At 45.1% G+C, this 27,070-nt stretch overlaps 1 protein-coding gene across 5 annotated transcripts in view; it reads right to left on the bottom strand.

Moving 5' to 3' along the window:
* Nr3c2 (nuclear receptor subfamily 3 group C member 2) overlaps window positions 1-27,070 on the bottom strand; it is a 332,360-nt gene that overhangs the window by 36,917 nt on the left and 268,373 nt on the right. For all 5 annotated transcript variants that reach the window (XM_040734819.1, XM_040734820.1, XM_013118894.3 and 2 more), the window contains 2 exons: window positions 9,662-9,792; window positions 2,679-2,836 (listed from right to left, as the gene is read on the bottom strand). In XM_040734819.1, the coding sequence (XP_040590753.1) occupies window positions 2,679-2,836; window positions 9,662-9,792 (289 nt within the window). The remainder of the gene's footprint in view (window positions 1-2,678; window positions 2,837-9,661; window positions 9,793-27,070) is intronic.

Genomic DNA, 27,070 nt, shown 5'->3' with positions numbered 1-27,070 from the left:
GGACATTCGGCACTCTCAGGTACATCTCATGGGAATGTAAGACTAACCATTTTGGAAGACATTCTGGCATTTCCTGTAAAAACCAAAAATATACATGCATTTTCCACCAGGAAATCCACTACCTGATATCCCCCCAGGAGAAGTGTCTGTCTTCTCACAAAGGCTGGTGCAGAATTATTCGGGATTTACATAGACTACTACAAGCCAGAAACACGCCAAGTGTCCATCAGCGAGTGCACTGACAACATACACGAATATGGAATAGTCGCTCAGTGATGCGCAGTGTAGAGCCTCCAGAAAACAGAGCACTGCATAGCTTCGGAACACATGAAAGCGTGGATGAACTTCAGCACATCTACCATGAGAGCACAAGGACCACCTCAGAGGGCAAGGGGAAGCATCTAGAGTTGGATATGGGCACTAGCTGGGTTGCTGTGGTATAGTATCACGAATGCATGATTATTGCAAAACTTAATTCCTTTTTTAATTGGTTCAACTTACCACGCACCAACTGTATCTACATAATAAAATCCAAGACACTAATTTATGATGAGAAATCACACACACACACACACACACACACACACACACACACACCAGCCTGATGACACAGGTACACTGGAGGACAGAGGAGGGATGTTGGATTCCCTGCTCTATGACTCTCACCAACCTGGAGCTGGGATGGCAGCCAGCAACCTCCAACCAGCATCCGGTCTATGAGTGCAGCCATGCCTGGCTTTTAGGTGGGCACTGAGGATTTGAACCCGGGTCTGCGAGCTTGCTCAGAACATGCTCTCCTATTGATGCATCTCTGTAGGCCCACATACTAATTTTTTGATTTTGTTTTTTTCAAGGCAGGGTTTCTCTGTGTCGATCTGGAGCCTGTCCTGGCACTTGCTCTGTAGACCAGGCTGGCCTCGAACTCACATAGCTCTGTCTCCTAAGAGCGGGTATTAAAGATGTTCACAACCACCACCTATCCCACACACTCGATTTGATAGCGCTCATTGCTTTTGTACAAAGAGCAGAATTCACTAAGGATGAACCATATGATCCCGCTTTCACCTCTACTAAGAAGGAATGCCAATGAGGTCGGTGGGGAAGGAACAGCTGACCTCACCCAGGTGATACCCTGTGATATAAGACTTCACACAGGGAAGATCGCTATGCCCCTTCTATTTTCTCCAGGATGAGTCGTGAGCCTTGCCAACCATCATCTCACATTTCCAAGTCGATACATCCCTGAGCTGACCTGAAGAGAGACTTGCCTCTTTGTTATCAGAGAAGCTTAGCGAAAGCAGATGTCTGTGCAAAACACTAGGAAGCGCCCCCTCTCCACCTGGGCCAACAGCACAGAGGAAAGAACACTGCGGTGGTGCAAAGTGAGTTCTGATTGCACAGGACTACACTACTACTACAGTCTTGGCCACTGAGTCTGTCAACATTTTCCTTCTCAGGCAAGAGTCATTTATCATTCAAACCATACAAGCAAAACCTAGACAGCTGATTGTCCAAAAAAAAAAAAAAAAAGGCGTGGAAACTCCTCGGTATGAAGGCCCCCTTGGGCACGACTGCACACAGCATTCTTTAAGCAAGAACTGGAAAAGCTGCTTGCAAAGAGTAACGAGAAAGAGAGAGTGTTATCTGATTTGGTATTTGTGGAAACTTAACCAACATGTCCGCTAGATCTCTGACTGATGAAACCAGAAAACAAAAAACGCAGAATCCACTTTCTGTATTTACCCAGAGCAAGGGAGATGCCTCCTATGAAGAATAATGAATATAGGATTCAAAGCCTGGCAATGATTGAGGTGATCCAAGCTGGCCCTGGACCACTAATAATGTTTTTGAAAGATTGGGTTGTTAGATTAACAGTTGTGGAAGATGGACACTATTTATGCAATGTTAAAGCAAACATTTTTACGAACCAAACATTTTTTAAACTGCAAACAAAAATGTGAAACTCTATCTGACACCTGTAGCAAATCTGAGCGCCTTCCCTGGTCCAGGGCAGAGTCATACCCTTCTGTACACAGGCTCTTCCCAAAGGTTAGGAAAAGAATGGTCACCTTAACTGGATTTTAACTCTTGCAGTCTCTCTCTGGACACTTGACTCCATTTCTTCCAATAGCCCCATGAATGCAGTTGTCTGGCTTTTGTGGGTCAAGTCGTGTGTGTGTGTGTGTGTGTGTGTGTGCGTGTGTGTGTGGTGTATGTGTGTGTATGTGTATATGTGTGTGTGATGTGTGTGTGTGTGGTATGTGTGTATGTGTGTTGTGTGAGTGTGAGTGTGTGTATGTGTGGTGTGTGTGTCTGAGTGTGTGTGTGGTGTGTGTATGTGTGTGTATATGTGTGTGTGGTGTGTGCGTGGTATGTGTGTTGTGTGAGTGTGAGTGTGTGTATGTGTGGTGTGTGTCTGAGTGTGTGTGTATGTGTGTATGTGTATATGTGTGTGTATGTGTGTGGTATATGTGTCTGAGTGTGTGTGTGGTGTGTGTATGTGTGTGTGTGTATGTGTATATGTGTGTGTGTGATGTGATGTGGTGTGTGCATGGTATGTATGTATGTGTGTGGTGTGTGTGTCTGAATGTATGTGTGGTGTGTGGTGTGTATATGTGTGTGTGTGGTGTGTGTGTGTGTGTGTGTGTGATCACTGAACATTAACTTCGTCTACTTACATCGTGCATGGAGTCTAGAAGCTTGGTCAGCTGGTAGAATCTCTGCCAGCTCTGCCCAGAACTGCTGTGACACTTGGTGACCATCTTTCTCAGTTCTTTGATGTAATTTGTCCGCATCTCTTCAAATGCAGCTTGGGCTCTGAGGCCATCTTTTGGAACTGTGTTAAGGAATACAAACACACATTTCACCATGTGAAAAACAGCTTTAGCATCTTTGCAGTCTAATAGCCTCTAATATTTTAAATTCACATACTGATTATGAGGCTGGGCTAAGTCTTAATTAATTGTAATTATGAATAAATATGGCAGCTACATACTTGGCAAGTATTAGCTCTCACAAACACAAAAGAATGATAACTTATCTATTACATATGGATTATTACTTTGCATGCATTAGCTCATTTTGTCCTGATACCAATATTATCACATAGCTCTCTATTATTCTTTCTTTGTAGATGAGGAAATTGGGCTGTAAGTGGATTCACTACTATGGAGTGTAAAATAAATAAAAGACAGCTCAAACCCATTTTCAATATCTACCTCCTAAATCCCATGCACTGTATGCTGTGTAGTCTATCTTCAGAGTGGCTTCTAAATCCTAGCTTGTCAATACCTCAGAGGCAGGAAAACATATTTCAGTATCGTGGGACAATCTAAGCCCAGACAGCATTGATTCAAGTTCAATTACAAACACCATGGGAACTGGCCATGTACCACATGGACAATTCTGAATAATCATTTTCTTCTTCTTTTTTAAAATTTAAATTAGAAATGATTTTATTTTACATATCAATCCTAATTCCTTCTCCCTCCTATCCTTCCATGCCCCTTCCCATCCCCCATCCATTCCCCAGGGAGGGTGAGGCCTTCTGTGAGGGATCATCAAAATCTGTCAAGTCATTTGGGGCAGGGCCTAGGCCCTCCCCTGTATCTAGGCTGAGAGAGCATCCCTCCAAGGAAAATGGGCTCCCCAAGTCCGTTCCTGCACTAAGGATACATCCTGGTTCCACTGCCAGAGGCCCCATAGTCTGCCCAGTGCTCCTAGCTGACACCCATGTTCAGGGGGCCTGGTTTGGTCCTATGTTGGTTCCCCAGCTGTCAGACTGGGGTCCATGAGTTCCCACTTGCTCAGGTCAGCTGTTTCTGTGGGTTCCCCCAGCGTGGTCTTGATCCCTTTGTTGGTCACTCCTCCCTCTCTGAAACTGGATTCCAGGAGTTTGGCTCATTGCTTAGCTGTGGATCTCTGCTTCTGCTTCCATCAGCAACTGGATAAAGGCTAGGGTGGCATTTAAGGCAGTCATCCTGAATAGCCATTTTCTATGACTGCCCACCATCACCTGGCTGTGGAGATTTTATCATAGAAGTGCCCACTGGTTTTCAACACTGTGCCGCACTCGAATGAGAAGCAATGCTCACTTTTACCTTCGATGAGGCAGGAAACGAAGGATCGTATTTTCTCCTTATGTTTTCTTTAGTGACTAGGTTTTCACAGTGGGACAAAAGGTTCTCTTCCGAAGAATATTTTGGGAGCTGAATGTGCAGCTCAGTGGCAGAGCCCTTGTCTAATATGTACACGGCCCTGGGTTCCCTAGCCAGACCCCACCCAATGGGGATTCGTGTCGTCGTGCACGGGTGGGCGTCCATGCCCAACCGCATGCCCCGTTGAGAGGAGCCGCCTGCCAGGATAGATGAGGAAGGAGCAAAGGAGGCCATCTGTGTCCGTGCAGCTACGTTTGCCTCTTCGACAGTGTGCTTCCTGCTTGATTCCAGTGTGGTCAGTAAGTGACAACACGGAGGCCTTAACCTAGGAGGAGTGCAGTCGCCTAGAGCTGTGGTTTCAGGAGATGGAGACCTCATGAAAATCCACCCTGTGATAATAGCACTGTGACTTTCAAACTGCTCTTACTTTCTTACTTCTTGATTAAACCTTCTGTTTACTCATTTTTATTGTCACTGTCATAAACAGTAATTTCTTGGGTCTTTAGCACTTTAGGGTGGCTGTGGAGAGCTCTGGAGAGTTCTGTGAACCAGGTATACCATTGCCTCCAAATTAACCTTGCTTTTGCAAATAAAGATGCGAACTGGCTTATGAATCAACCTCCATCACCATGCTGTTGGGGCTTTTGACTTACTGCTTCCTTACATCTGCTTTTGGAGGCTAACAGATTTCTAAAGTCACCACAGAGGTCCTTGAGGCTTGCCAAACAGCAGCGGTGGCATTAAATATCCCACTTTAATATTGAGTTAAATGCCACCCATTATATAAGAAATCATTTTCTGTTTTTTTAATAGTTTATCAATTTTATGTGTTTGAGTGCTATTGCATGCATGTATGTATGTATACCGTGTGCATGCCTGGTGTCCATAAGAAATCCAAAGAAGGCACCATCCCTGAAACTCAAGTTTCCGGTGGTTGTAAATCAGTGTGTGGCTTCTGGGAACCCCTGAGCCATTTTCCAGCCCCTAAGAAATCATTTTAAAGTTTAAAAAATAAAGAAAGATGGCAATAACTGGCATGTTAACAGTGAAACTTGATCCACCAACACTTTAACATAAACTTGAAACTTGCTATAGGAAGCTGAAAGCTTGCCAAGACCAGCCTATGCTGCCCAGCAACAGATTAGCAGTTTTCAAAGCAACAAAGCCAAAGTAAGTCTTTTTCAATGAATGCTTATGTGATAGTGCTACCTGCCCCCCCCCCCAAAAACCCACACACCACATAAGGACAGTGTGCCATTCACTATTGTAATACTATTTGCTAAAGCAACTAGATTAACCAAAACCCTCCATATTTCTGATAGCTGCATTATCAAAGAATCAGGATTACATCATCCCATATCAAACATTAACACTTATGTCTTATTGCTGCAAATATAACACGCTGGGGTGTATCATCTCAGTTTCCCAGCCACAATTTTTAGAAGTTGAAACAAATCAAGAAATAAAGGGAAGTTAAGCAAAAACTTGAGTTTTGGATGTCTGCCCAGAATTTCTGAGTTTCTTTATTAACTGCGGCAGGCCTGTTGGAACAACTCCAGCGCCTACATGCTGCAGAAGAGCGAGAGCTAGAAGGTTGAAGTCAGTCTGCTGTCCTCTCTAAGCAAAGAGCTCGAGATTCTTCTGATACCACCGCTAAATCCCGAGAGCCTGGGCATCCGTTATGAAACTTAACATGCTTCAAGAGCGGGCTTCATACAGAGCAGCCAAGTGAGCTGGCCAAAGCCTGCAGCTTCTGGGATTCCAAAACTCCTTAGGCATTCCTGCCTTTTAATTTGCTTTTTTCAGAATTGAAAGTACTAAGGAAGTTGGAAGCTAATAAGCTAATTCAGGTAGTTTAAAAATGACATCAGAAGCCGCTGGAGGCTGAAAAGGTCACTGGATGTAAGCAGGATAAGGAAGGGGAGAAGTCCAAGTAGTCAGATTTGTAAAGAATCAGAAATGTGAGCATTGGCAAAATCATTTCCCTTTAAGTCTATCTTCCATCTAATGCTTTAGGGAAATGTTTTTCTAAACAAGACTAGTGAGCAGCATGGTTTCAAAATGGAATAATACCACTTCTACTAAACTGAAGGATAAGTTTTGCAAAGTTATGCTCTGGGGAGGAAAATTAGGACTTTGAGGAAGCCCCTGACTGGACGTGGAGCAGGAGAGAAGGCCTTTTCCCACTCACCCTGCATAGGGATGTCTGGGTGCAACTGATGAGGAATGGCCCAGCCTGTGGTAACCCAGGAAACCTGAACCCTGCCCTGGGCATGAGATTCACTGAAAACAGTGCAAGAGGCTAAGAGCAACCTCCACAGCGGACACAGCTGAGGAGGGGCCTCTCCCGCCAGGTTTGCTGTGGCTGCCAACCATCGTGCCCCATGCTTGCTGGCCCCTTGCTGCTGTTACCCACCTCAGAGGCAGTCAGCAAGCTAGTCCCCAGGAAAGCAGCAAGGCATTGCCTTGAGAGACGCCGAGGTCCTGAGTCCTAGTCCTCATGGAGAACACCAACAAACACCTCCTAATGGGGCTCCAAAATTCTTGGAGGTGCTTTGCGGGTCAAACTAGACAGCGTATGGAAGGCAAGCACATTGACCTGCGAGGCTCCACATTCATGAGGTCAAGCTGTCATCCACAGTCCCTCTGCTCTGATCTCCGGGTTCAGGCTCCATCCTCAGAGCCAGCTGGAACTTGACCTCTGCCTGTCTGCTCTGCCCTGAGCCACTCAGTTCTAGTCTCCTCGCATAGGAAGACCACCTCTTCCACAACCCTTTGTGGGGCATGCGTGGGGCTGGGCGTGGACCACACGCCTTCCTCTTTACGGCATCACCCCATCCTCTCTATCCCATGCTACTCTCCATGACATGCAGGCTGGCTCTTGATATCCAAAACTCCTCTCGGTTTCCGCAGTGGCTGCCTTGGGCTCGGAGTTCTCCCTGCTACATTGTCTCCTGCCATCATCCTGGCTCTATATCTGGTGAGCTCCCTCAAACGTTTTCTTCTCTATCTGAAAATTCTTGTGTGGTTGTTTGAGAAGGAAGCACCCAAGACTACTGCTGCCCTTCTGTCTCCTGGAGCACCTAGTTCCATGAGATTTTTCCCTTCAAAATTGATTACAGAAGCCCAAGAAAGCTTCCCATCTGCCCCTATGGTCAGTTTCAGCTGTCCCCTTTCAATTTCTCACCTTTCTCTGTTCAAGTCCCAGCACTAGTCATATCCGTCTTGGGACCGTACGGACTCTCTGACACTCCGTCCCCTCTGCCTTTACCAAGCGTCTGCTGGTTCTTTGTTCTCAACTCAGGAGATGGCCTGTGATTAGAATGTATGCCCCACAGGCTCATGCTTGGAAACACTCCCTAGCTGGTGGCACTCTTTTGGGGCCTCCTGGAAACTTAGGAGGTGGGCCTAACGGGAGGAAGTGAGTCTGTGGGCGCTACACCCTTTCCTGTCCGCCTCCGTTTTCTGCTTGCTATGAAGAAGCCCCTCTGTCACATGCTGTCTCCACCCTGAACATGTGGGGCCAATGACCATGGCCTGTGATGTCCGATACAGTGAGCCAGAGCCAATCTGTCTATGAGACATTCAGTCACAGAGCCAGGGAGCCTGCTGTGGGGCTGTGTTACCTAACCAAGACCCAAGCAAAGACAGTATCAACAGACAACTTGCTAATGCAGAGGGGCAGACTTCGCAGAACCAAACTACAGGTGTCTAGTAACGATGGAGGGAGGGAGAATTAGCCTCTCCCAAGGGTGAGCCCCTACTTGGTTATCCAATGTAAAGTGGCCAGCCCCCAAACATACACAAAGAACAAAAGTGGACTCACCAGGCTATGTTTATATATTTGTTATCTATATGTATATGCAACAATAATAATTAAAGAAAAATAGTACACTAATTTTAAGAGAGAGACTGGAGTGAAGAAACATGGGAGGGATTGGAGGAAGGAGAAGGAAGGGAGGACATAATATATTTTAATCAAAGTATATTAAATGAAAGTTAATGTAAAATGTGGATGAGAATATGTCTCTGATTTGTAATAACTGACTTATGTTTAATTTTAGTTTTTATGACCTACATTTTTGTAGGTCAGTTATTATAAAAAGTCAGTCAGTCAATAAAAGTCAATTATTATAAAAAAAAATCCTAACAGTCACAGCAATTCTACTTACTATTGAGTCTCAACCATGGATAATAACAAATATTATTTATGTTTTAAACCTGACTTCTGAGCTCTAGTGTCAAAATTTCCCCATCTTCTGGCCATCTCTAGCAGGATACAGAGTTGGTATAAAAAATAACCAATCAAAAACTAGAATTCATTGTATAGTCCATAAAATCCTCTCAAAGCCAGACTCACACTATGGCATTCTGGTGAGGGGCCTCTCCTGTACTGACTACACTACATCAGGGTTACTCAGACTCACTTTCCTCTTCCATCTGGACGGTCACCGAGACCAGCTCTGCGATGGTCCTGCTCATCATGTGACCAGTCACCATGGCCCATGGGTCTCAGTGCTTCTGAGGTCTGCCATGCGCCTGCTGCTCCCTGAATTTTCCCTGCTGGTAAGTCCTCGCAGAGCCATGAAAGGCAGCACTAACCCTGCCACCCACCTGCTCAAAAGTGTTGGTGTTGGAGGTAAGATTTAGATCCTCCCCCCCATTGGGCATTGAATAAATCTGGTCAAATCAACATCCTTACTTTATTCTCCCCTACTGCCTCCCCAGTACAACACAACCTGATGCATCTTGGAAAATTACTGGATGCATGCATGAAAATATTTAAAATTAATAATAATAGTCAAGCATCTATCCCCATCCTGTACATGCTCGCTCACCCTGCCAGTAAGAACGGCATAAAGAGACTGCACCCTCATACCCAGTCTAGGACCACTGCAGAGCCCCTTACGATCCAGCAGGGCTACATGCTATCCCTCATCTACAGAACTGAAGTGTCCTTTCTTTTTTTTTTTTTTTTTTTTTTTTTGAGACAGGGTTTCTCTGTGGCTTTGGAGGCTGCCCTGGAACTCACTTTGTAGACCAGGCTGGCCTCGAACTCACAGAGATCCGCCTGCCTCTGCCTCCCGAGTGCTGGGATTAAAGGCGTGCGCCACCAACGCCCAGCATGTCCTTTCTTTTCTGAGTCACTGTCACAGCCCTTTTCTGCTAGTCACAGTAGGTCACCGTGTCGATCAGCGCATTCAAGCTACCCTTGAACTTGTCAGACTAAGCTTCCCAAGGCAAAGGCCAGGTAACCATATATACATAGCCAAATGCTTAACAACACTCCCCGCCTCAAGGCCTGAATGGTTACATTGTATAATATATACATAATTTTATCATCAGCAAGTAATAGTCCGTCTGAGGTCAAAACCCTCCTTCCATCTCTTCTGCATTTCTTTTCAGGGGTGGGCGCCAGCTACCTGAGCATCATAAATGGGTCACTCCCCTGCAGGAAGACGACCTGACCGTGTGAAAGAGTGCCAGGGCGGACATCGATGTACCTGTGCTCAGCAGCAGCAAAACCTTCATTATGGAGTACTCTTCAAAGGTCAGCTGCAGCCGCACGAACTGAAGGCTGATCTGACGCATCCCCTGGCACAGCTCGTACATGGCGGACTGATGCATCTTCTCCCTGGAAAGGAAAAGCAGCCGCACATGTCTGAGACAGGCCACCACCATGTCCAGGCCAGCAGCCTGGGCAGCCTAGCAGGAGCCCTGAGCCCGTTCCCCCTCTGCCTTCCTCATGAAGCAGGTGTGCATGTTAAAGACAGATCAGATGCCTTTCTGAGTGACTACGCCAACTGTTTCTAAAGCCCTATGGAGCCACTTCCTGGCTCCCTGTGAGAACATGGGAGGCCGCTGTCAGGGTACCGTGACTCCCTTCCAGATTAAGGGTACTGTTAGTGGGTGGTGGTTCTGTGGTGGGAACACCCACAAGGCAGGGCAGCTGTGGTGATGTGGGGTGGAGCCCCAGGACGAGTTCCCTTTGGCTGCAGGTGTGGCAGACTGGCCGCCTTCTGGAAAGGACGGGGTCAGATGCCGTGAGCAGAAGGTGGTCAAAACCATGCGTATTCCCATACTCACACCTCTGCAAGTGTGTCTGTGGAGTGCGTCTGTCGCCAACTTCATCGACAAACGTGATACGGTAATTAAAGGCAATTTAGTGAGGCATGGAACCCAAGAAGAACTGCCTCTACTCAAGACACACAGCAACATGGCAGCTTATCGCCATATACACAAATACTTCCATCCACACAGCCAACCCATCCCCTCACCCCACTACCCAAATATTTCCATAAAAATCCATGCTGCACAACAAAGAGGCCTTTCTTTCTCTTTCCTTGAGGGTTAAACAAGGCATCTCACTGTTTTTAGATGCTTTTCAGGAAAATACGCCTGTTGGGAGGCTTTGCAAACATGATGAGGGATGGATGGTGAAACAGGAAAGGACTTGCCAAAGCAAAGGCACAGGGGAAGTCACAAGGCTGATGCATTTCTCCAGGCGAATCAAGAGAGGTGAGCGCCTGCCCTGCAGCCTCTTCCCAGGATACACCCTGCATTGCCTTCCGGTGCTAAGGCTCTTCCAAGACTTGAACACCAGGAGCACAGGGAAATATGGCATACTTTGTTCTGGATGGTATGTATGGTGTCTTCCTCTTCCTGTCGGAAGCTAGAAGCTACTTCAATTTAAGACAAATCTCTCTCTCTCTCTCTCTCTCTCTCTCTCTCTCTCTCTCTCTCTCTCTCTCTCTCTCTCTCTCTCTCACACACACACACACACACACACATGGGCACACACATAGTAATAATAAAATCTTGTAGATCTGCCACCCAGAATTAAGCATATAACAAATGCTAACACCACTGCAATACTTGCTTTAGACTTTTAAACAGTTTCATCATGGCACAGGTGAGGTCTAGTCTCTCTCCTGTTGGATCTGGCCCATCTCTTCCTTATTCAAGATGGGAACAACCAGCTTGAGAGCTTGTCATTTGTTCTCCGATGGATGTATTAACTAGTGTGTGTGTGTGTGTGTGTGTATAAAACAATACACACTCCTGTAATGCCATGCAGTGATTTGAAACTAGATATGACATTCCTCAGTAACTAATATCCACTCCACACCTAAGTATGAGATGTAACTACTTTAATACCAGAGACTCTGTGATGTTGTTCTGGCTGCTTCAAGCTTTGTTTGTGAATCACATCACAGCTTTTAACAAATTTTTTAAAAAGTGTGTGTTTGCGCGCATGTGCACATGCATGAATGCAGTGCCCATGGAAGCAAGAGGGTGGCAAATCTCTCAAACCTGGAGTTACAGACAGCTGTGAGCTGCATGGTGCGGGGGCTGGAGACCTACACTCAGGTGTCCGTAACCACTGAGCCATCTTTCCAGTCCCATCACAATTTAACAAACTCATCTTCAGTGGTGGGGACACAAAGATTCTTATCTCCTTATTGCTGTTACAAAGGATGCCCAAGGAACAGCAGTGTATCCACAAGACAGAGCTTGGTACAGAACTGCTTGCCTAGGCTTCCTACAGCCGTTAGTGCCCCTTCCCACCAACGGTGCACAGGGGAGCCCTTTCCTTCCACACCCATTATCCGGCCCCAACTCCTCTGCCATCAGATGAGTACGTGTTAAAGGGTAGCTCAGAGTTGCTCTCTTTTCCACTCTCAGGTCACCAGCTCAGCAAGTTTTTCCAAGTGTTTGCTGATTTGTCTCCTCATGTTTCTCTCCATACTGTTATATTTACAATTCCTTTCGTCACCAGGTAACACTGTTAATAATAACAACAGCAAGCATTGCTGTTAGTCAGGTTTCATGTAGCTCAGAGTGGCCTCAAGCTTGCTATGTAGCTGAAGATGAGCTTGAGGTTTTCACCCTCCTGCCTCCACCCACTGGCGTAGTAGGACTGCAGGCACTCACCACCATACCCAGTTTCTATGGTGCTGGGGATCGAAACCAGGCGTCCATTCTGCCCCCAAAGAGACAAGGTCTGTGTTGACTATACACTGGGGTAAAGCAATCCTACTGCCTCAACCTCCAGATATCTGGCATAGCAGGCATGTACCCACATGTCAAGCTTCCCGCTCTTGTATTCTTCAGTTTTTTCTTTAGCTTGTTTGCTTTATTTCCACGCCATCTTTTCTCTCCCTCTCTCCTTTTCCTCCTTCTTGCTAGGACTTGCCTGGTGTTTTCTCGCCAACTTTATAATCTTTTGGTTTAAAATTTGCCACATGCATCTAATCAGCAAAAGACAAATTAAAAAAATCTGAGCACCTTCGTGTTTTGCCATTATGCAATCCGTAACACTGGCCACTTGAATCACTCGGTTTAATCTGTTTTCATTTATTATGATGACTGCACATGCTTGGATTTTCCCACCATTTAAACTTCCTCCTCTCCTTCTGCTGCTTCTTTTGCTACTTTCCTTCCACGAACCGGATCTACTCAGCTTTCTGAACTTCTCTCTGTCTCTCTCTTTATGGCATTTAGAAGGTGAGCTTCTATTTTCACACTTCTAATGGTTATTTTTGAATGAAGAACTTGCATGGTTACATTATTTTTGAATGAAGAACTTGCATAGTTAAAAGTCTAAAGTTAACTGGGAGATTTCCCCCTAGAAGCAGGAAGCTCTCAGAACACTGCACCATTTCTCCTCTATTCCTTCCATTAAAATCTCTGTGTTAATGGTCTTCAGGGTTTGCAACCCTCCATACTGTCAAGCCACCATCAAAACTGCGTTGCCTCTTTCACAGACACACATTTCTTGTTTTAGACTCGCCAGTGTGTTCATTAGCACCCCGGCCCCCTCCTGCAGTGCTGAGGATGGAACTCAGGCCCGCACGCACGCACGCACGCACGCACGCACGCACGCACCCACCCTGCTATGTAGCTCCCGTGCAGCTCGACACGAGTGTTTGGAGGCATCACTGTCTTTGTTTGGGCATCAGCATGTCTTTCCCATCATGCCTCACTCCTGGGTTTAATTTCTTACTTATTGAAGAGCATATTTTAGTGATTCTTCCAACTGAAATTCTGAGTCTCAACTTGTTTCAAAGAGTCATTAACTACCGCTTGGCGGATGCCTTCTACAGCTATAGAGTTCTAGGCTGACAGGTAATTTCTCTCAGTACTTTGAGGCGAGTATTCCCTCAAAATTTCTATGTGCTTTTTTTGGGGGGGGGTGCTCAGTTCAGTTCTCACTCTGTTAATCACAAGATTCTCAGAGGACCTGTGCTCAACCAGGCCTTTTAAAAGTCAGAAATAATATGATATGCAAGTGTTAACTTATCAACTTTTACTCAATATATATGTGATGATAAAAGAAGAGAAGGAAAATGAATGAGAAGTAGTTACAGCTCAGAAATGGAGGCACGCAAGTGTGCATACGATGTCGTGGGAAGCAGGGGGAATACTGGTAATTTATAGATAGTAAGATTAGTAAGTGGTTCCGAAATTAGAGATTGATACAAATATGCACTTGACATTGGCTTCTGAAATTGTCCTCATATGTAGTGTGTGTGTGCACGCATGTGTGTGTGCCTGTGTGAGTGTGTGTGTGCACAAGTATGCCTTCATGTTGGTGTGGAGGCCAGAGGACAACTTTGCATGCCAGAATATAGCATCCTGAGGAGGAAGGTGCCATCCCCCTGTGTTTTGGAGACAAGGTCTCTCTCCAGCCAGCTTTCTGAGTAAGCAAAGCCTGGCTGTTTAATCCCAGGGATCCACCCATCTCTGCTTCTCCAACATGTGCAGTAGAAGCAAACCCTGCACCTGGGTATCTAAGGTGGGTTCTGGGAATCAAGCTCAGGTTCCAGTGCTTGTGGGGCAAGCACTTCACTGACTGAGTAGCTCCCAGCCACTCACACATGTTTCCAGTCCTAACCAATGTGTTCCACAGGGGAGCAGGCAACTTTGGCTTTGCCGTGGAGAGCCTAGTGCCACACAGCTCAGAGGCTTGTCTCCTGTGACTTCTGAGACCCAAGGGTCTCACTGGCAAAACCCAAATACCATGAATAATTCCAACTTTGCATGGGCATAGGAATGAACCATGCAGCAGTTCCCAAAGCATAAACTACAGTGTGACATTGCTCTTTAAAAATATAATTGTAATAGAGAAAGTATTTCTAGAGAAGTTATGGTTCATTTTGGTTGAAAGAAGCCAAGAAAGCATCAAACTCTTAAAATGAATTTCAAGGAAAAAACATTTTATTATCATCATGTCTATATATAGGCTGGCACACCAAGGGCAGAGGAGAGACAAGACAGATGTTCACAAGGTAGAGGTGACTTGCCTAAGGCTGAACATGAGAAGTAAACACCTGCGTGTCAAAGTGTTTGCTACTAAGACGTGTTAACACACTATCCACACACGGAACAAAGGTTAGAGAGAGACTCAGACTCTCTGAAAGCACATGAGAGGTTCACACGGCAACACACCTAAAGAAAGCAACTGTTGTCACGTAGGTCTGAGCACAGTCCTTAACCCTTTGTTGAATAACCTTGCAGTCCTTAGGACTGTGTTCAGGGAGAGTTCCTGCATACAAGAGTTGAGTTACTTTTTGATAATTCTTATGATATCTTGTAAGGAACTATCCTCATGGCTATGAAGAATTTTATATTTGAGGGAGCCATGATCTAAACTCTGATGCTTTACTTAAAATCTCAGGCACCATTGGCCTGAAAATAGCTTTTGAGTCTCTTCTACAGTCATTCAGTGACACAGAGATCTTGAGATGGCACTGATTTTGTAATCAATGAGTACATTGTTGGTACTTTGTTCTCCACTATGTAGTAGAACTTTTGTGTTCCCAAATTCCTCTCAAAAAGAGGAAGGTTATATACTCAATATAGTTTGAAATTCATGAAAATAAGCTGGCCAGCTTACAAACATACTTAACTATACCACATTATTTTCACAATTAGATTTAATATACAGAAAGGTACTTTCAAAGAAGTAGAAGTAGGGACAATATTTTGGTGCGATACTGGTATTAGCACTACAATATGCCTTTGCAGAAAGATTCTTCTATATGATTTTATTCAGTTAATGATTGCATTCTATTTTGAACAGAATAATCAGGTATCATCAAGTAAGATTATGCTTGACTGCTTTCGGAAAGAAAGGCAACTCTGTATTCTGCTTCTAAAAATGAAAAATAAGTGTGTAACTCCAAGTTAGCCTTGACCAGTGAGCTGAAGGGGAGCTATCTGGGCATCACACATAGAGGGCTGGCAGCCACTATCCTCTGCTTCTACACACGAACATATTTGCATATAGAATCCTTTTCTGTGCACCTTCTTAAGTTTGGAATTTGTGCAAATACAACTCCTAAAATGGGCATAGAAATCCAGATCTGATTCTGAGAATATTGGGTTAGAATTTTTAAAAAGAGATTCATTTTTATTTTCTATGTGCATGAATGTTTTTCCTGTATGTATGTATGTGCACCAAGTGTGTGCCTGGTGTCCACAGAGGTCATATTAGGACATCAGTTTCCTGGAGCTGCAGCTACACATGCTGTGAACATGTGTTTTGGAAAAAAACTGGGTCCTCTGAAATAGAAGAAAGTGCTTGTTGTGGAGAAATCTTTTGTACGCTGTGAAGATGTGTCACTTGGATCAGCTTGCTAAAAAGCTGAATGGCCAACAGGAGCTAGGCAGGAATTTTGGGGGCAGAGAGAATGCTGGGAAGAAGAAGGCAGAGTAATCAGCCAGAAAGAGAACCAGCAGGATGTCCAAGAGGAGAGGTAACAGCCAAGGGCTGCATGCAGGATGTAGATTAATAGAAATGGGTTGATTTAAGTTATAAGAGTTAGATTAAGTTATAAGTTAGAAACAAGCCTATGCTAAGCTTTCATAATTAATAATAAGTCTTCATATCACGATTTGGGAGTTGGCTGGTGGGACAGAAAAAGACTTGCAACAAGTGCTCTATTAACCACTAAGTCAGCCAGGCGGTGGTGGCGCACGCCTTTAATCCCAGCACTCGGGAGGCAGAGGTAGGTGGATCTCTGTGAGTTCGAGGCTGGGCTGGACCGATAGCCTCCAAAACAATACAGAGAAACCCTGTCTCGTAAAAATAAAAACAAAACAAAAGAAAAACACTAAGTCATCTCTCCAGCCCCTTGGGTCAAAAAAATTACAAAAATAAAACTTTGAACACACATGCATGCAAACACATATATACATGCATGTGCTCTGCTGTGTAGCCCAACATTACAGGTATGAGTTACAATGCCCAGCTGCTGGGAAATTATTTTAAAATACTTCAACAGTTCCAGGTACTTGAAAGTTTTTCCAACTGGGAAACCAGTTTCACTTGTAACTGTAGCTCTACTGGGCCCTCTCTTGGGACTTCTACTCCACTCAACTAAAAATCGTACGACATTATGTAACCCTGTCTCTTCTACTTGAATTCCACTTGCAAAAAAGTGAATATTCACAGTCAGAAAACATTTTGTTGTTGTTTAAGAAAATTTGGGTTAGAAAATTTTTCTCCTACAATAATAGTAGGGATTAGACAAAGGCCATTAAGATCAGGGTGTGTGGAGTCTTCAAAATTGAAATGATTTGCATGTGAACTGGATAGTTTTATTTCATATCGAAATTACTTGGACACCTGTGTCTAAGCACTCACACTATCTTGTTATCTTTTTTCCCTTAATGTTTCTGGCCACTTATTATTAAAATTACCTCCCATCCATTTTATGCACAAAATAATGTGTCATATGGTTTTTATCTTTTAAAGCTGAGGTGTTTCCAACAATGATCTATAACTATTATTTCCTGGTTCAAGAGTCAGTTTCTTCAGAGACGGGACCGCTGAGAGATGACCCATGCCTCAGTAGATGATTCTATCCCCATGCAGATATAAGAAGCACTAAGTGGACTTAATGGGTTACAAAAAAGTACATGAAGTTTGGAGACATAAGTGGCAGGGGGATACAGGAAGAATTGGAAGGAAGGGAATGGAGAGTGGACTTGATCAAAACATATTGGATGCTTGTATGAAATTCTCAAACAATAAAAAAATGAAGTACACTTATGCTATCAGATCATATCAATAGTACCGTGCTAGCTTACATTATGGGTTCATTGTAACATTCTTTTTAATTCTCCTCTCACACATTATATCCTAACCACAGTCCTCCCCCATATTATTTCCAATCCCCCATACCTTTCGTCTCCTCAAATCCACTCTTTCTTTGCTTCTTTCAAAAAAAATCAAGCCTTCCAGGGACATCAACCAAACACAGCATAACAAATTACAATAAGACTAGACACAAACACTCATATCAAGACTGGACATGGTGAAAAGGGTCCCAAGACAAGACAAAAGAGTCAGAGACACCCCAACTGCCACTGTTGGGAGTCCAATAAGAACATGTTTTGGCATTCATGTTTTGGTCTTACCTAGCTAAAATAAAAATTAAAATACCCCATAGACATTTATCTACCCAGATGGCTACCTGGTACCTGCTGATGGCAAATGACAGTTCTAGAATCACAGTTCTTTTCTACTCTGATGCAAGCAGACATCTGGTCAAGTAAACTGAAACTCAGCAGCATCTGAAAGCTTACAGGGGCTCCTCATGCACTGGCCTTCTGGAGTGAGACCACAGCTAGGTCCTTTCAGTGTGCGCGCGCGCGCGCGCGCGAGCGTGTGTGTGTGTGTGTGTGTGTGTGTGTGTGTACTCTTCCCACCTGCCTTTTCCAGATTTTTACTAATGATCTCTATTCTGACCTCTTACACATTGATATATGGGCTCATCTGGGTTCACCTTTGAGGTGGACAATTTTAGAGGTACTAATAATACTCACCCTTTAGTTGTCTCATGGGTACTATCCCTGACATTCAGGAAACTTGCTAGAAAGTCAGGAAAACACGAAGACAGAAACAGTAAGGAATGGAAATCTGTCCCTAGGAAGAGCCCTTAGGGAAGGGCTCTTCTTTGGCACACAGCTGTTGGGGAATGACTTCCATTGCAGTGGCAATGGTGACAATGATGAGCTACCATACTCATTACAAGAGTGTTGTGATACAAACTTCTTTCTCTCTCTCTGTTAGTAAAAGCTTTTCATGCCTAAATTCTACTTTTAAAAATCCTGCAGGAATTGATAGTGTATCAACTGAAGACATGTACATGAAAACTCATGATGGCAATACTCAAGTTAGGCAAAAGGTGGAGGGAGCCCAAGTGTCCACTAACAGAGTGACAGGTATACAAAATATGGTGTGAGCACATAGCAGAATATTATTCAACTTTGGAAAGGAAATTCCTTCATGCGGTGTCACGTGAATGAATGTTTAAAAGGTATTTACTTTTACTATTTTTAAGTGTGTGTGTACTCACATGCTGTGTGCATGCAGGTACATGCCTGTGAGTTCAGGTGCCAATGGAGGCCCCAGGAAGTGGAGTTATAGATGGTTGCGAGCTGACTGGCCTGGAAATCAAATCTGGGCTCTTAACCACTGAGCCATCTGTCCAGCATGAATGAATTTCACACTGTACACCAAGTAAAATAAGCCACTACCAGTGACAAATACCGTATGGTTTCATCTCTGTGGGGGCTCTCTAAGGAGTCAGATTCGCAGGACATAGAACGGGGACAGACTTTCAGCTTTATGCGTAACAAAATTCTGTTGATTAGCTGCACAGCCATGCGGCTGCATTTCATTCCCCTGAGCAAGACTCGTGTGCTTTCATACCTACCAGGTTTTGAAAAATAAAATGACTGCTTACAAATCATCATCTTTCTCCACTCTGACAGAGACTATGAAACCACACTTGCGCTTATTCACGTTGGCGTCTGTCAGGACTTGGTGTGGGGTACCTTTTCTTCTTTTATAGGACACAGACAGCTCTGCCTTTCACTCCCACAGCTTGCCTTTACCTTCCTGTCTTGTCAGTCCTCTGTGTTGCTGTACACAAGTTTTATTGCAAGCTGCACCCAAGGCTTTTAGAAAGCAGGCGAGGCAAAATTCTCCAATAAACCATGGTTACAAAGGTCGCCCAGAAACAGTCCCCAAAGGCCTGCTTGTTGTAGTGCTCCTGCCCTATGGGGAAGATGAAAACGGACCTTCATGTCTCACTCCTCTGTCTTCTATAAACTGCCATTTAATCAACGTCACCCTGTCTTGCTGGCTGATGCTTCAAATGCCCAACTACAACAGTTCTCCAACCCTGATACCTGTGCACCCAGGAAAATAATGATGTTTACTCCAGATCTCTCAGCAGCAACGCACTAACCCGTCTTCTCACGCACACCTCTGAGACGTGTAAACCAGCACGCTGGGAAGCATTGCGAAAAGACAGCTAAAATATCCCACGGTCACGCCTGCATTAAACCCAAGGGAGTGCCCGCACTGTGGCCTCTGCCCTTCTCAGGAGCAGAGCACATGTCCTTCATGATTGGTTTTCATATATGGTACATGTTCACAATGTTGAGAGGTGAGTGGTAAATAAATTTCTCAAAGCCAATGCCCTTGAGTTTCTGGACTCTCAGAAGCAGGTCCATCAACAAGGACGTTTGGTTTACTAGTAGCCAGCTATTACTTCAGTAAACTGTCCCTAGGCCTGCAAGTGGCATGGTCTCATAACAGTGAGTCAAATCACTCGGGATCACAGCACATCGTCAGGTTGGGACAGATCGAACATGCTGATTAATGGACAGGGTAACAGATGGCTCCCTGACGGCTTGTCACTAAGAAAAAGTCCACAGAAACTGGCACTCAGAAACAGTCTCTACCTCCAAACCTTAACGAGAATGCAAAGGACCTCAATTTGAATCTGCAAATCATGCAACTTTACCGTTTCTCCCTCCAACAACGGACATCAAGAGGTTGTCCCTGAACAGCGGAACACAGGCAGCACATCTGCCTGTTGCACCCTTAGGATGTACAGAATTTCTCTGCAGTAGTATTGTTCAGTTGTCAGGTTCTGGGATCACCATGAAATTCTGTCTGGGTTTGCTTTCCTGGACTGGCAACCTATTGGTCTCAAGGACATCCATTTATTCTCCATTAATCTCCCACCAAGTGTTCGAGTACTATCTAGAAGTCAATCCAGTGTTCTCTTTGTCACCTAAATTAATGTTCCAAGAGAGATATGTTTTCATAAAACTATCCTTGGACTTCAGCACCTTAATTTCCATTGGCTTCAAAGGATGTGGAAAATAATCCCTGCCTAAAAACCTAGAAGGGGCCTAGTGACATGGCAACTGTCATTTACCGCTGGCAGTCCTAGATGTGTAGGGAGAAAAAGCATTTTTTTTTCCTATAAATGTTACACATGGCCCACCAAGGGCCACATAAAGATGTTCTGGGCCACCACCAAGGGCCATGTTAGTGTCTGAGGACCCAGCCGCTGTTGGGGCCATACAGATCAGAGGGTCCTGTGCTGCCACCCAGGGCCATGGTGTTGTCTGGGCCTAGGCTGTGCCAAAGGCCGTGTCTGGGTCTGTGGCCCTGCAGTGGCTGTCATCTGTGTTGATGTTGGGGTCTCCTGTTACCACCAAAGGCCATGAGGATAGGGCTGCTCAGAGTTGGTGTTGCCCCTCACTGGCTGCAGCAACAGGGAGAGCTGGCCCTGCCCCTCACCAAGGGCAACACTAGAGAGGACCAGTCCTGCACCTCACCTGGGCAGCACAGCAGAGCCGATCCTATTGGGGTGAGGGCAGGAGAGCTGCATTGGATGAGCTGGCAGGGGCAGCGCTGGAGAGCTCACCCTGAGGGATGTTGAGGGAGAGCTGGTGGGCTGACCAACCCAGCTACGACCCAGGCCCAGAACCAGGCCCATGAGTTAGCCCACCCCAACATCCACCCCATCTGTGATCTGCTAGAGCCTGTGAAGGGCTCAGACCTACAGATCCCAGAGAGCAGGATCTCCGCGACACAGGACAGCTACAGGGTATCCAAGAGGAGTCCCAGTGAGGGTCCAATATGGGCAGTGTAGCAGAAGCAGAAGCCAGACCAATGGCAGCGAACACTTGCGAGTAAAGATGTAGGCACTAAAGGGGACACTGGGTGATCACTGTGTCACACCGTGGCTTTTTGTTTGTTTGCTTTTGGTTTTTGTCTTTCTTTTAAATCTTATTTATTTTTATTGGGGGAGGTTGCGAGGACAGAAGATGGATATAAAATAAAGGGATGAGGAGATGAGTGGGATCAGGAGGCGCGATGTGAAATCCTCAAAGAGTCAGTAGAAGGAAAAAAAAACAGAACAAAAAATGTTACATATGGCATTTGTAAAAACATTCATTCATAACATAGCTTTAAAAAACACTTAATACAGAGGAACTGGGCAGTAGATCTGTTGGTACAGTACTGCCATATAAACACGAGGACCTGAGTTTGACCCCCAGACCACATGGAAAACAATTAAAACAACAATAAAATATGTCTGGTGGCATATGCTCATAGTCTCGGTGCTGGGAAGGCAAAGGCAGGCAGGTTCTTGGGGCTTGCTGACCAGACAGCCTAGGCATATTGGAAAGCCCTAGAAAAACAAGCTGCACAGTTCTGAAGGAATGGTGGCACCCTGAACTGTCCTCGGCCTTCAAACAACATGCATCTGCACAGATATATGTGCATCTGTACCAGCATATGCTTCGTACAGTCGCCGGTTTCTTCCAGGTACCAGGAAAGTTTGGGGTACAAGAAAGCAAGCATGCAGCCAGAGTCACCTGCAAAGACACAGGCTTTGCAGAATGTAAACTGCGGGTAACTGCTGAGTGACATCACACAGGCTTCATGCTCAAGTCCCTTCAGCTGTTCCTCTCCCCGGGCCATAACACTACAGCTGACTGGAAAAGTGGTCCCTAAGCAACTTTTCAGGGTGACTTCTTACGTCACGGAGGTACACTTGTCTCTGAGATCAGTGCTGGAGAAGTCGCAGTATGGTGAGGGCAAAGGGTTAGAGGAAACCCCAAATCATGTGCACCAGCACTGGGGCCTTCAGCATGGGGACACCTCACACCAGCACTGTGCCTCAGGATGCTAGGCTCTTGCCCTGGAGGGGACGTTTTCACACCCTCACTCTGATTATTCACGTGACTACAGCGATTTACTCATTGCAGGATACCTCTTGGAAGGTTAAGTGGAAGGTTTGAACTGAGGCAGGCCAGCCCCAGAGCTGCAGTTCTAAAATGGAACAGAGTGCTCTGTACCCCAGGAGAGCTCCATAGATGCTCACTGGGTTAAGAACTGCTACCCCAAATCGTTATCTATCAGGCTGCCATGCACAAGCCACAGATTTCCTTTACTGGGAAAGTCTTACTAGACAAGAAGAAAATATGCCAAGAGCCGAGCTGTGTTTCCAGTGACACTATTACATGTGGTAATCAAATTGGGTCCTAGGATATTGGGACCCATAAAGATGGCTCCCGCTCCATCTTGACTCAAGGTCGGAGAGCTCAAAATTGTCGTTGGTATGTCAAAAGACCTAAAGGTCTAAGGCTCTGTTACTACAGGATATTTTGGTCTTGGTAGTGGATATCTTATCTAAATAACAACAGACTTGGGCTCAGGAGTGTTTATTCCTGACCCTCAAGGTGTGGTTACCAAATGCATGGAGGATTAAGGGAGGAAAGTCTGTTTGCACCTTATGCATGATAATAGAAGTCTTCTGCCATGCCCCCTTTTGGTTGGGGTACTTAAGAATGTTAAAGAATGGAGGGCATTCAGTATTCAATGCCCTCCAGACTCTATCCCGTGCCTCTGTCTCTTTCTTAGTGTCTTTACCTGCCCTTTCTCAATCCACACTCCCCTTCTCAGGTACAAACTGGGCAAGTCTGCTGGATCCAACTGAAGCCCACAAAGATGGGTTCCCACACTAGGCATCGTTTCTGGGGTGGTATAATTCTGGATGAAGGGACCATCTTTTGTTTCAATTATTCTATAAAAATTGATGCATTGTCTGCTTGTGTGGAAAAAAGAATGTTCAACTCAATTAATTTATTAGACATTGGTCACATGCCCTCTCTTATTACTGATTCTGAACATCTGTCACAGAATAGATTTTGTTCAGGACATTATGAACAACTGCATCATTCATTACTGCGTGAAAGGACTGTGCCACCACCCAGCCACGATACCACACATGACATCCATTTCCCATAAGACATGCATGTTGCATGATGCCACACAGAGCTTATCAGGGCATAAGCCTAGAGGTTTATTTGGTTTATCTGTTTATATAAAAGCCCTAGTGAAGACGGCGGGGAAATACACAGCTAGCACTCTCTAGCCTGTCCCCTTACCCTGAAAGCGGGTGAGCTCTTAATCAGAACCGAGGGGTCGTGCTGTTGTTTTTTTTAATGACTAGCGATTTGTTAAGCTCTGTGTTCATCGTCTAAAGGCAATGAATGCATTAAGACCAGGACTTCTAATGTGTTGGTCCCCGTGTGTCTCAGGTAGGACTCAGGTCAGCAGTACGTAGGGTAGCCTGGCTAGAAAGAGAGGTGCCTGCAACCCAAGTCCCTCCTTCACTGTGACATTCCACACAGAGAACCGGGTGGGTGCGCATGGAGGACCCTTCCCAGGACAAGGGAAAGGATGTGCCACCATCTTCCGGTGTTTCAAGTTCCTTGCCAGCATGGTGGGGTGTGTTTAGAGGCAGGTCTTTTCACAGGTTAAAACATGGATTAGGGTTGGTGTTAGCTACCTTTCTCTTTGCCTTTGCTCTGACCCAATACCTGGCAAGAGATAAGCCACGGTAGAAGGGGTTGGTTTTGGATTAGAGTGTCAGAAGGAATACAGACCACGCTATCAGACACACTGAAGCGAAGAGAGGCCATGTACTTCCTCCAATAGGCCCCAAATCAAGGTCCCCTAGCCGTGACCATGTGTTCAAATACATAAGCCCATGTGGGGTATTTCTCATTCAACTCACAATGAGGTCTTTATCACGTTGACAGGGGCAAGTTTGGACTTTTCTATGTTTGTGGGACACAGCTTCCATTCTCCTGTGTAGGAGTGCCGTTTGGAAGCAACCACAGAGCAAAGCGCCTTAACCAGATGCAAAACCTGCCAGCAGCTTGCTCCTAAGTTTCCCAGCCTCCAGAATTGTGAGAAGCGCATTTGTGTTGCTTATGAATCACTCAGACTTCGGCACTTGGGCATTTTGTTATAGACTGAGATTAACAATGATCACGCCCCCTTTCCAGTCCTGGAGCACCCAGCTATGACATTCTTGTCACTGGTCACTTGACCTCATCATGTTAGTGCTCTTCTCATGCAGCCATGTCTCATGTGTGCAGGTTTTCATCAACCACACCGCAGAACACTGCGGGGCAAGCTGCACTATTTTCTCTTCTGTATTCTTTGCCACAGTCTCCTTGCGGCTTTGCACGTTGTGGACAGTTCTGCATGTTTACTACTGACTGGGAAGTTGCTAGTTACTGCCCATACATTTTTGAATTCTTTCTCTGTACACATATGAGAGCATGTGTGTGTTCATGCATGTGGGTACCTGTATGACAGTGTATGTGTGTGGGGTCAGAGGAAAGCCTCGGGTGTTGGTTCTTTCCTTCTGCTTAGTTTGGAGACACAGTCTCCTTGTTCCCTGGCTGCATACACCAGACCAGGGGACTGTTCTGCATCCATCTACCATCCGGTTGTACAAGTGCTGGGATTCTTCCTTGGCTGTGTTCATAAGTTTTTTAGTGAAGTGATAAAAGGGATTTAATGTCATATCCAGGGAAGCGAGTAGGATATTCATTTATGCTGTCATTTTAAAAAGGTATGCTTCCACCTCAAACAACCAATAATAGCGGATTGAAAGTAAGATGCAGATAACACTCTTACATCAACTATTTTTCATATTAGCCAGATGAAAGGAAGGACTTAATGTAAGGATTCAGACATTATGCTGGCCTTCCCCTGTCACCAGGAAGAATGCACTCAGGCAGTACCCTGGTCAGCCCAGGTGCAAAGGACCCCTTTGAAAGAAAAAAGTCTGCCCACTTATGCTCTCTTTCCACTCTCCCTCTCTCTTTCCCGCTGTTCCCCCAGGGTAGACAGGACTTTTCCTGTCTCCCTCTCCTCTCCTGTCTCATCTCTGTCTCTGTGTGTCTTTACCTCCTTTCTCTTTCCTTCCTACTCTTTCCCTTTCTAATGAAACTTCCACTTAAGCTCATCTGCCTGGCACATTTGTCCCTCTGCCTCAGTCACCCTTACCGGCCATGGAATCTGCCAAGGTCCTCCTCCAGTTTTATCTTAACACTTAAAAAAAACAATGCCACTCTTCTAATGTTTTGGGTAAGAATGGTTATTTTTATAAAATGATTATGTGATATTATTTATAATAATTTAATGAGTTATTAATCCTTATTCCATTTGTGTGGGGCTGGGGTTTGAACCCAGGGCCTTGTCCATGCTAGGCCAACACTACTACTGAGCTGTAACCATATCCCTGTTGTTATTTTAAAATAAATTGATAGATCAATAGTTCTAAAATTCTCTTTGGGTAATTATCAGTAAATATAACTGATATGAAGAGAAGGACTTCGTGTTCCTCAGTGATTTTGAGAGTAAAAAGGGGGCCCAGCTGTTTGTAAACTACTGATGATGAATTTCCTGATATAGTAGATGAGAAGTGAAGGCTTAGAGAAATAAAGTCACTCGCTTGACAACACCAAAGTTGTTCCCAAGAAAGGTAGAGACTGGGCCTTCAAGGCTGAGCTCTTAAGCACGCTATGGTGGGAGACACAGCTGATCCAAAGTGGGACTAAAGTTAGTTATTCTAGGAAGATCCAGTGGTGCTCTTTACACACTGGTGCATTTCTACTTGTTTGGAAAGGCAGCTCTTATGAGAGATGGCATGTGATTGGTCGGTGAGAGCCCCACATTATAAAGTATCAGAAACCATTATGATGTCTCAAACGTTTACACCATAGCCCAAAGGGAGCAGTCTTGACTTCGCTAAAGATGGTGAGTTGTAGATGGAAGGACTCTTGGTCCAAGCTTGGACCTTAATCTTCTCATCATTAAAAGAAGAGGGAGAACAAACGTTGCTGTCACAGAGTTGGGGGGACTAAATACAATGGTGCCTTGAGGCCCTCTGGTGCCGTCACATTGCTTCATGGCGACTTTACCCTCTAGGGTCCACAATGGTAGAGAGACACCTCAACTTAGCCAATCCCCACTCCATCAGATGCCGGCATCCTATGTGCAGGGCAGAGGTACCACAGAGATGCTTCTGCTCAGCAAGGCGGCCACATCTGGATGTGTAGTCACCCGAGCATAGGCACTTTCCATGTACAGCATCTTTTTCATTTGTTTCCTCCAATATATACTTACTTTATTTTTTTATGTATTGTGTGTGTGTGTGAGTGAATGAATTAAGTCACTTTGCAGACTGTATGTTGTTAGTACTGAGGAAACTGGCCCAGATTCACCTGAGGGAGCACATTACTGTTCCATCACAACAAGCAGGGTCACTGGAGTGGACCCTGGCTCTCCAGCTGCCATATAGCTGAGCTTTTCACAGCTATACAAAGAGAAGAGGCAGACTCTTCGCCCTTCCCGGGAGTTAGGAAGGAAGAATAAGAGAGAGGGCTTCAGGAAGTGATAGCTTTTCACTAAGATGCACTCATGCATTAGTGCATGTGTGTGTGTGTGTGTGTATGTGTGTGTGTGTGTGTGTACCTGTGTGCACATGCGTATGTGTATGCATGGATAAAAATAAGAATGAAGGGAGTAGGAAAGGTTCTATACTGGAGACCATAAGAAATCCTAATTAAAAAGGAGAAAGGGCTTGAGACAGAGGAGGGCACTTACAAGGAGTTAGTACTGAGGAAACTGGCCCAGATTCACCCATCCCCAGTCTCCTCTCATTGGTATAGTCATTCCTTGTTACTGGATGTGACACATAGTCACTCCAGTGGCTTGGGGTCTC

This window comes from Mesocricetus auratus, unplaced genomic scaffold (genome assembly GCF_017639785.1).
Source record: "Mesocricetus auratus isolate SY011 unplaced genomic scaffold, BCM_Maur_2.0 Super-Scaffold_100041, whole genome shotgun sequence".
Taxonomy (NCBI): Eukaryota; Metazoa; Chordata; class Mammalia; order Rodentia; family Cricetidae; genus Mesocricetus; species Mesocricetus auratus.
The sequence above is the reverse complement of the archived record's forward strand: the minus strand, read 5'-3'. Positions and strand labels throughout refer to the sequence as shown.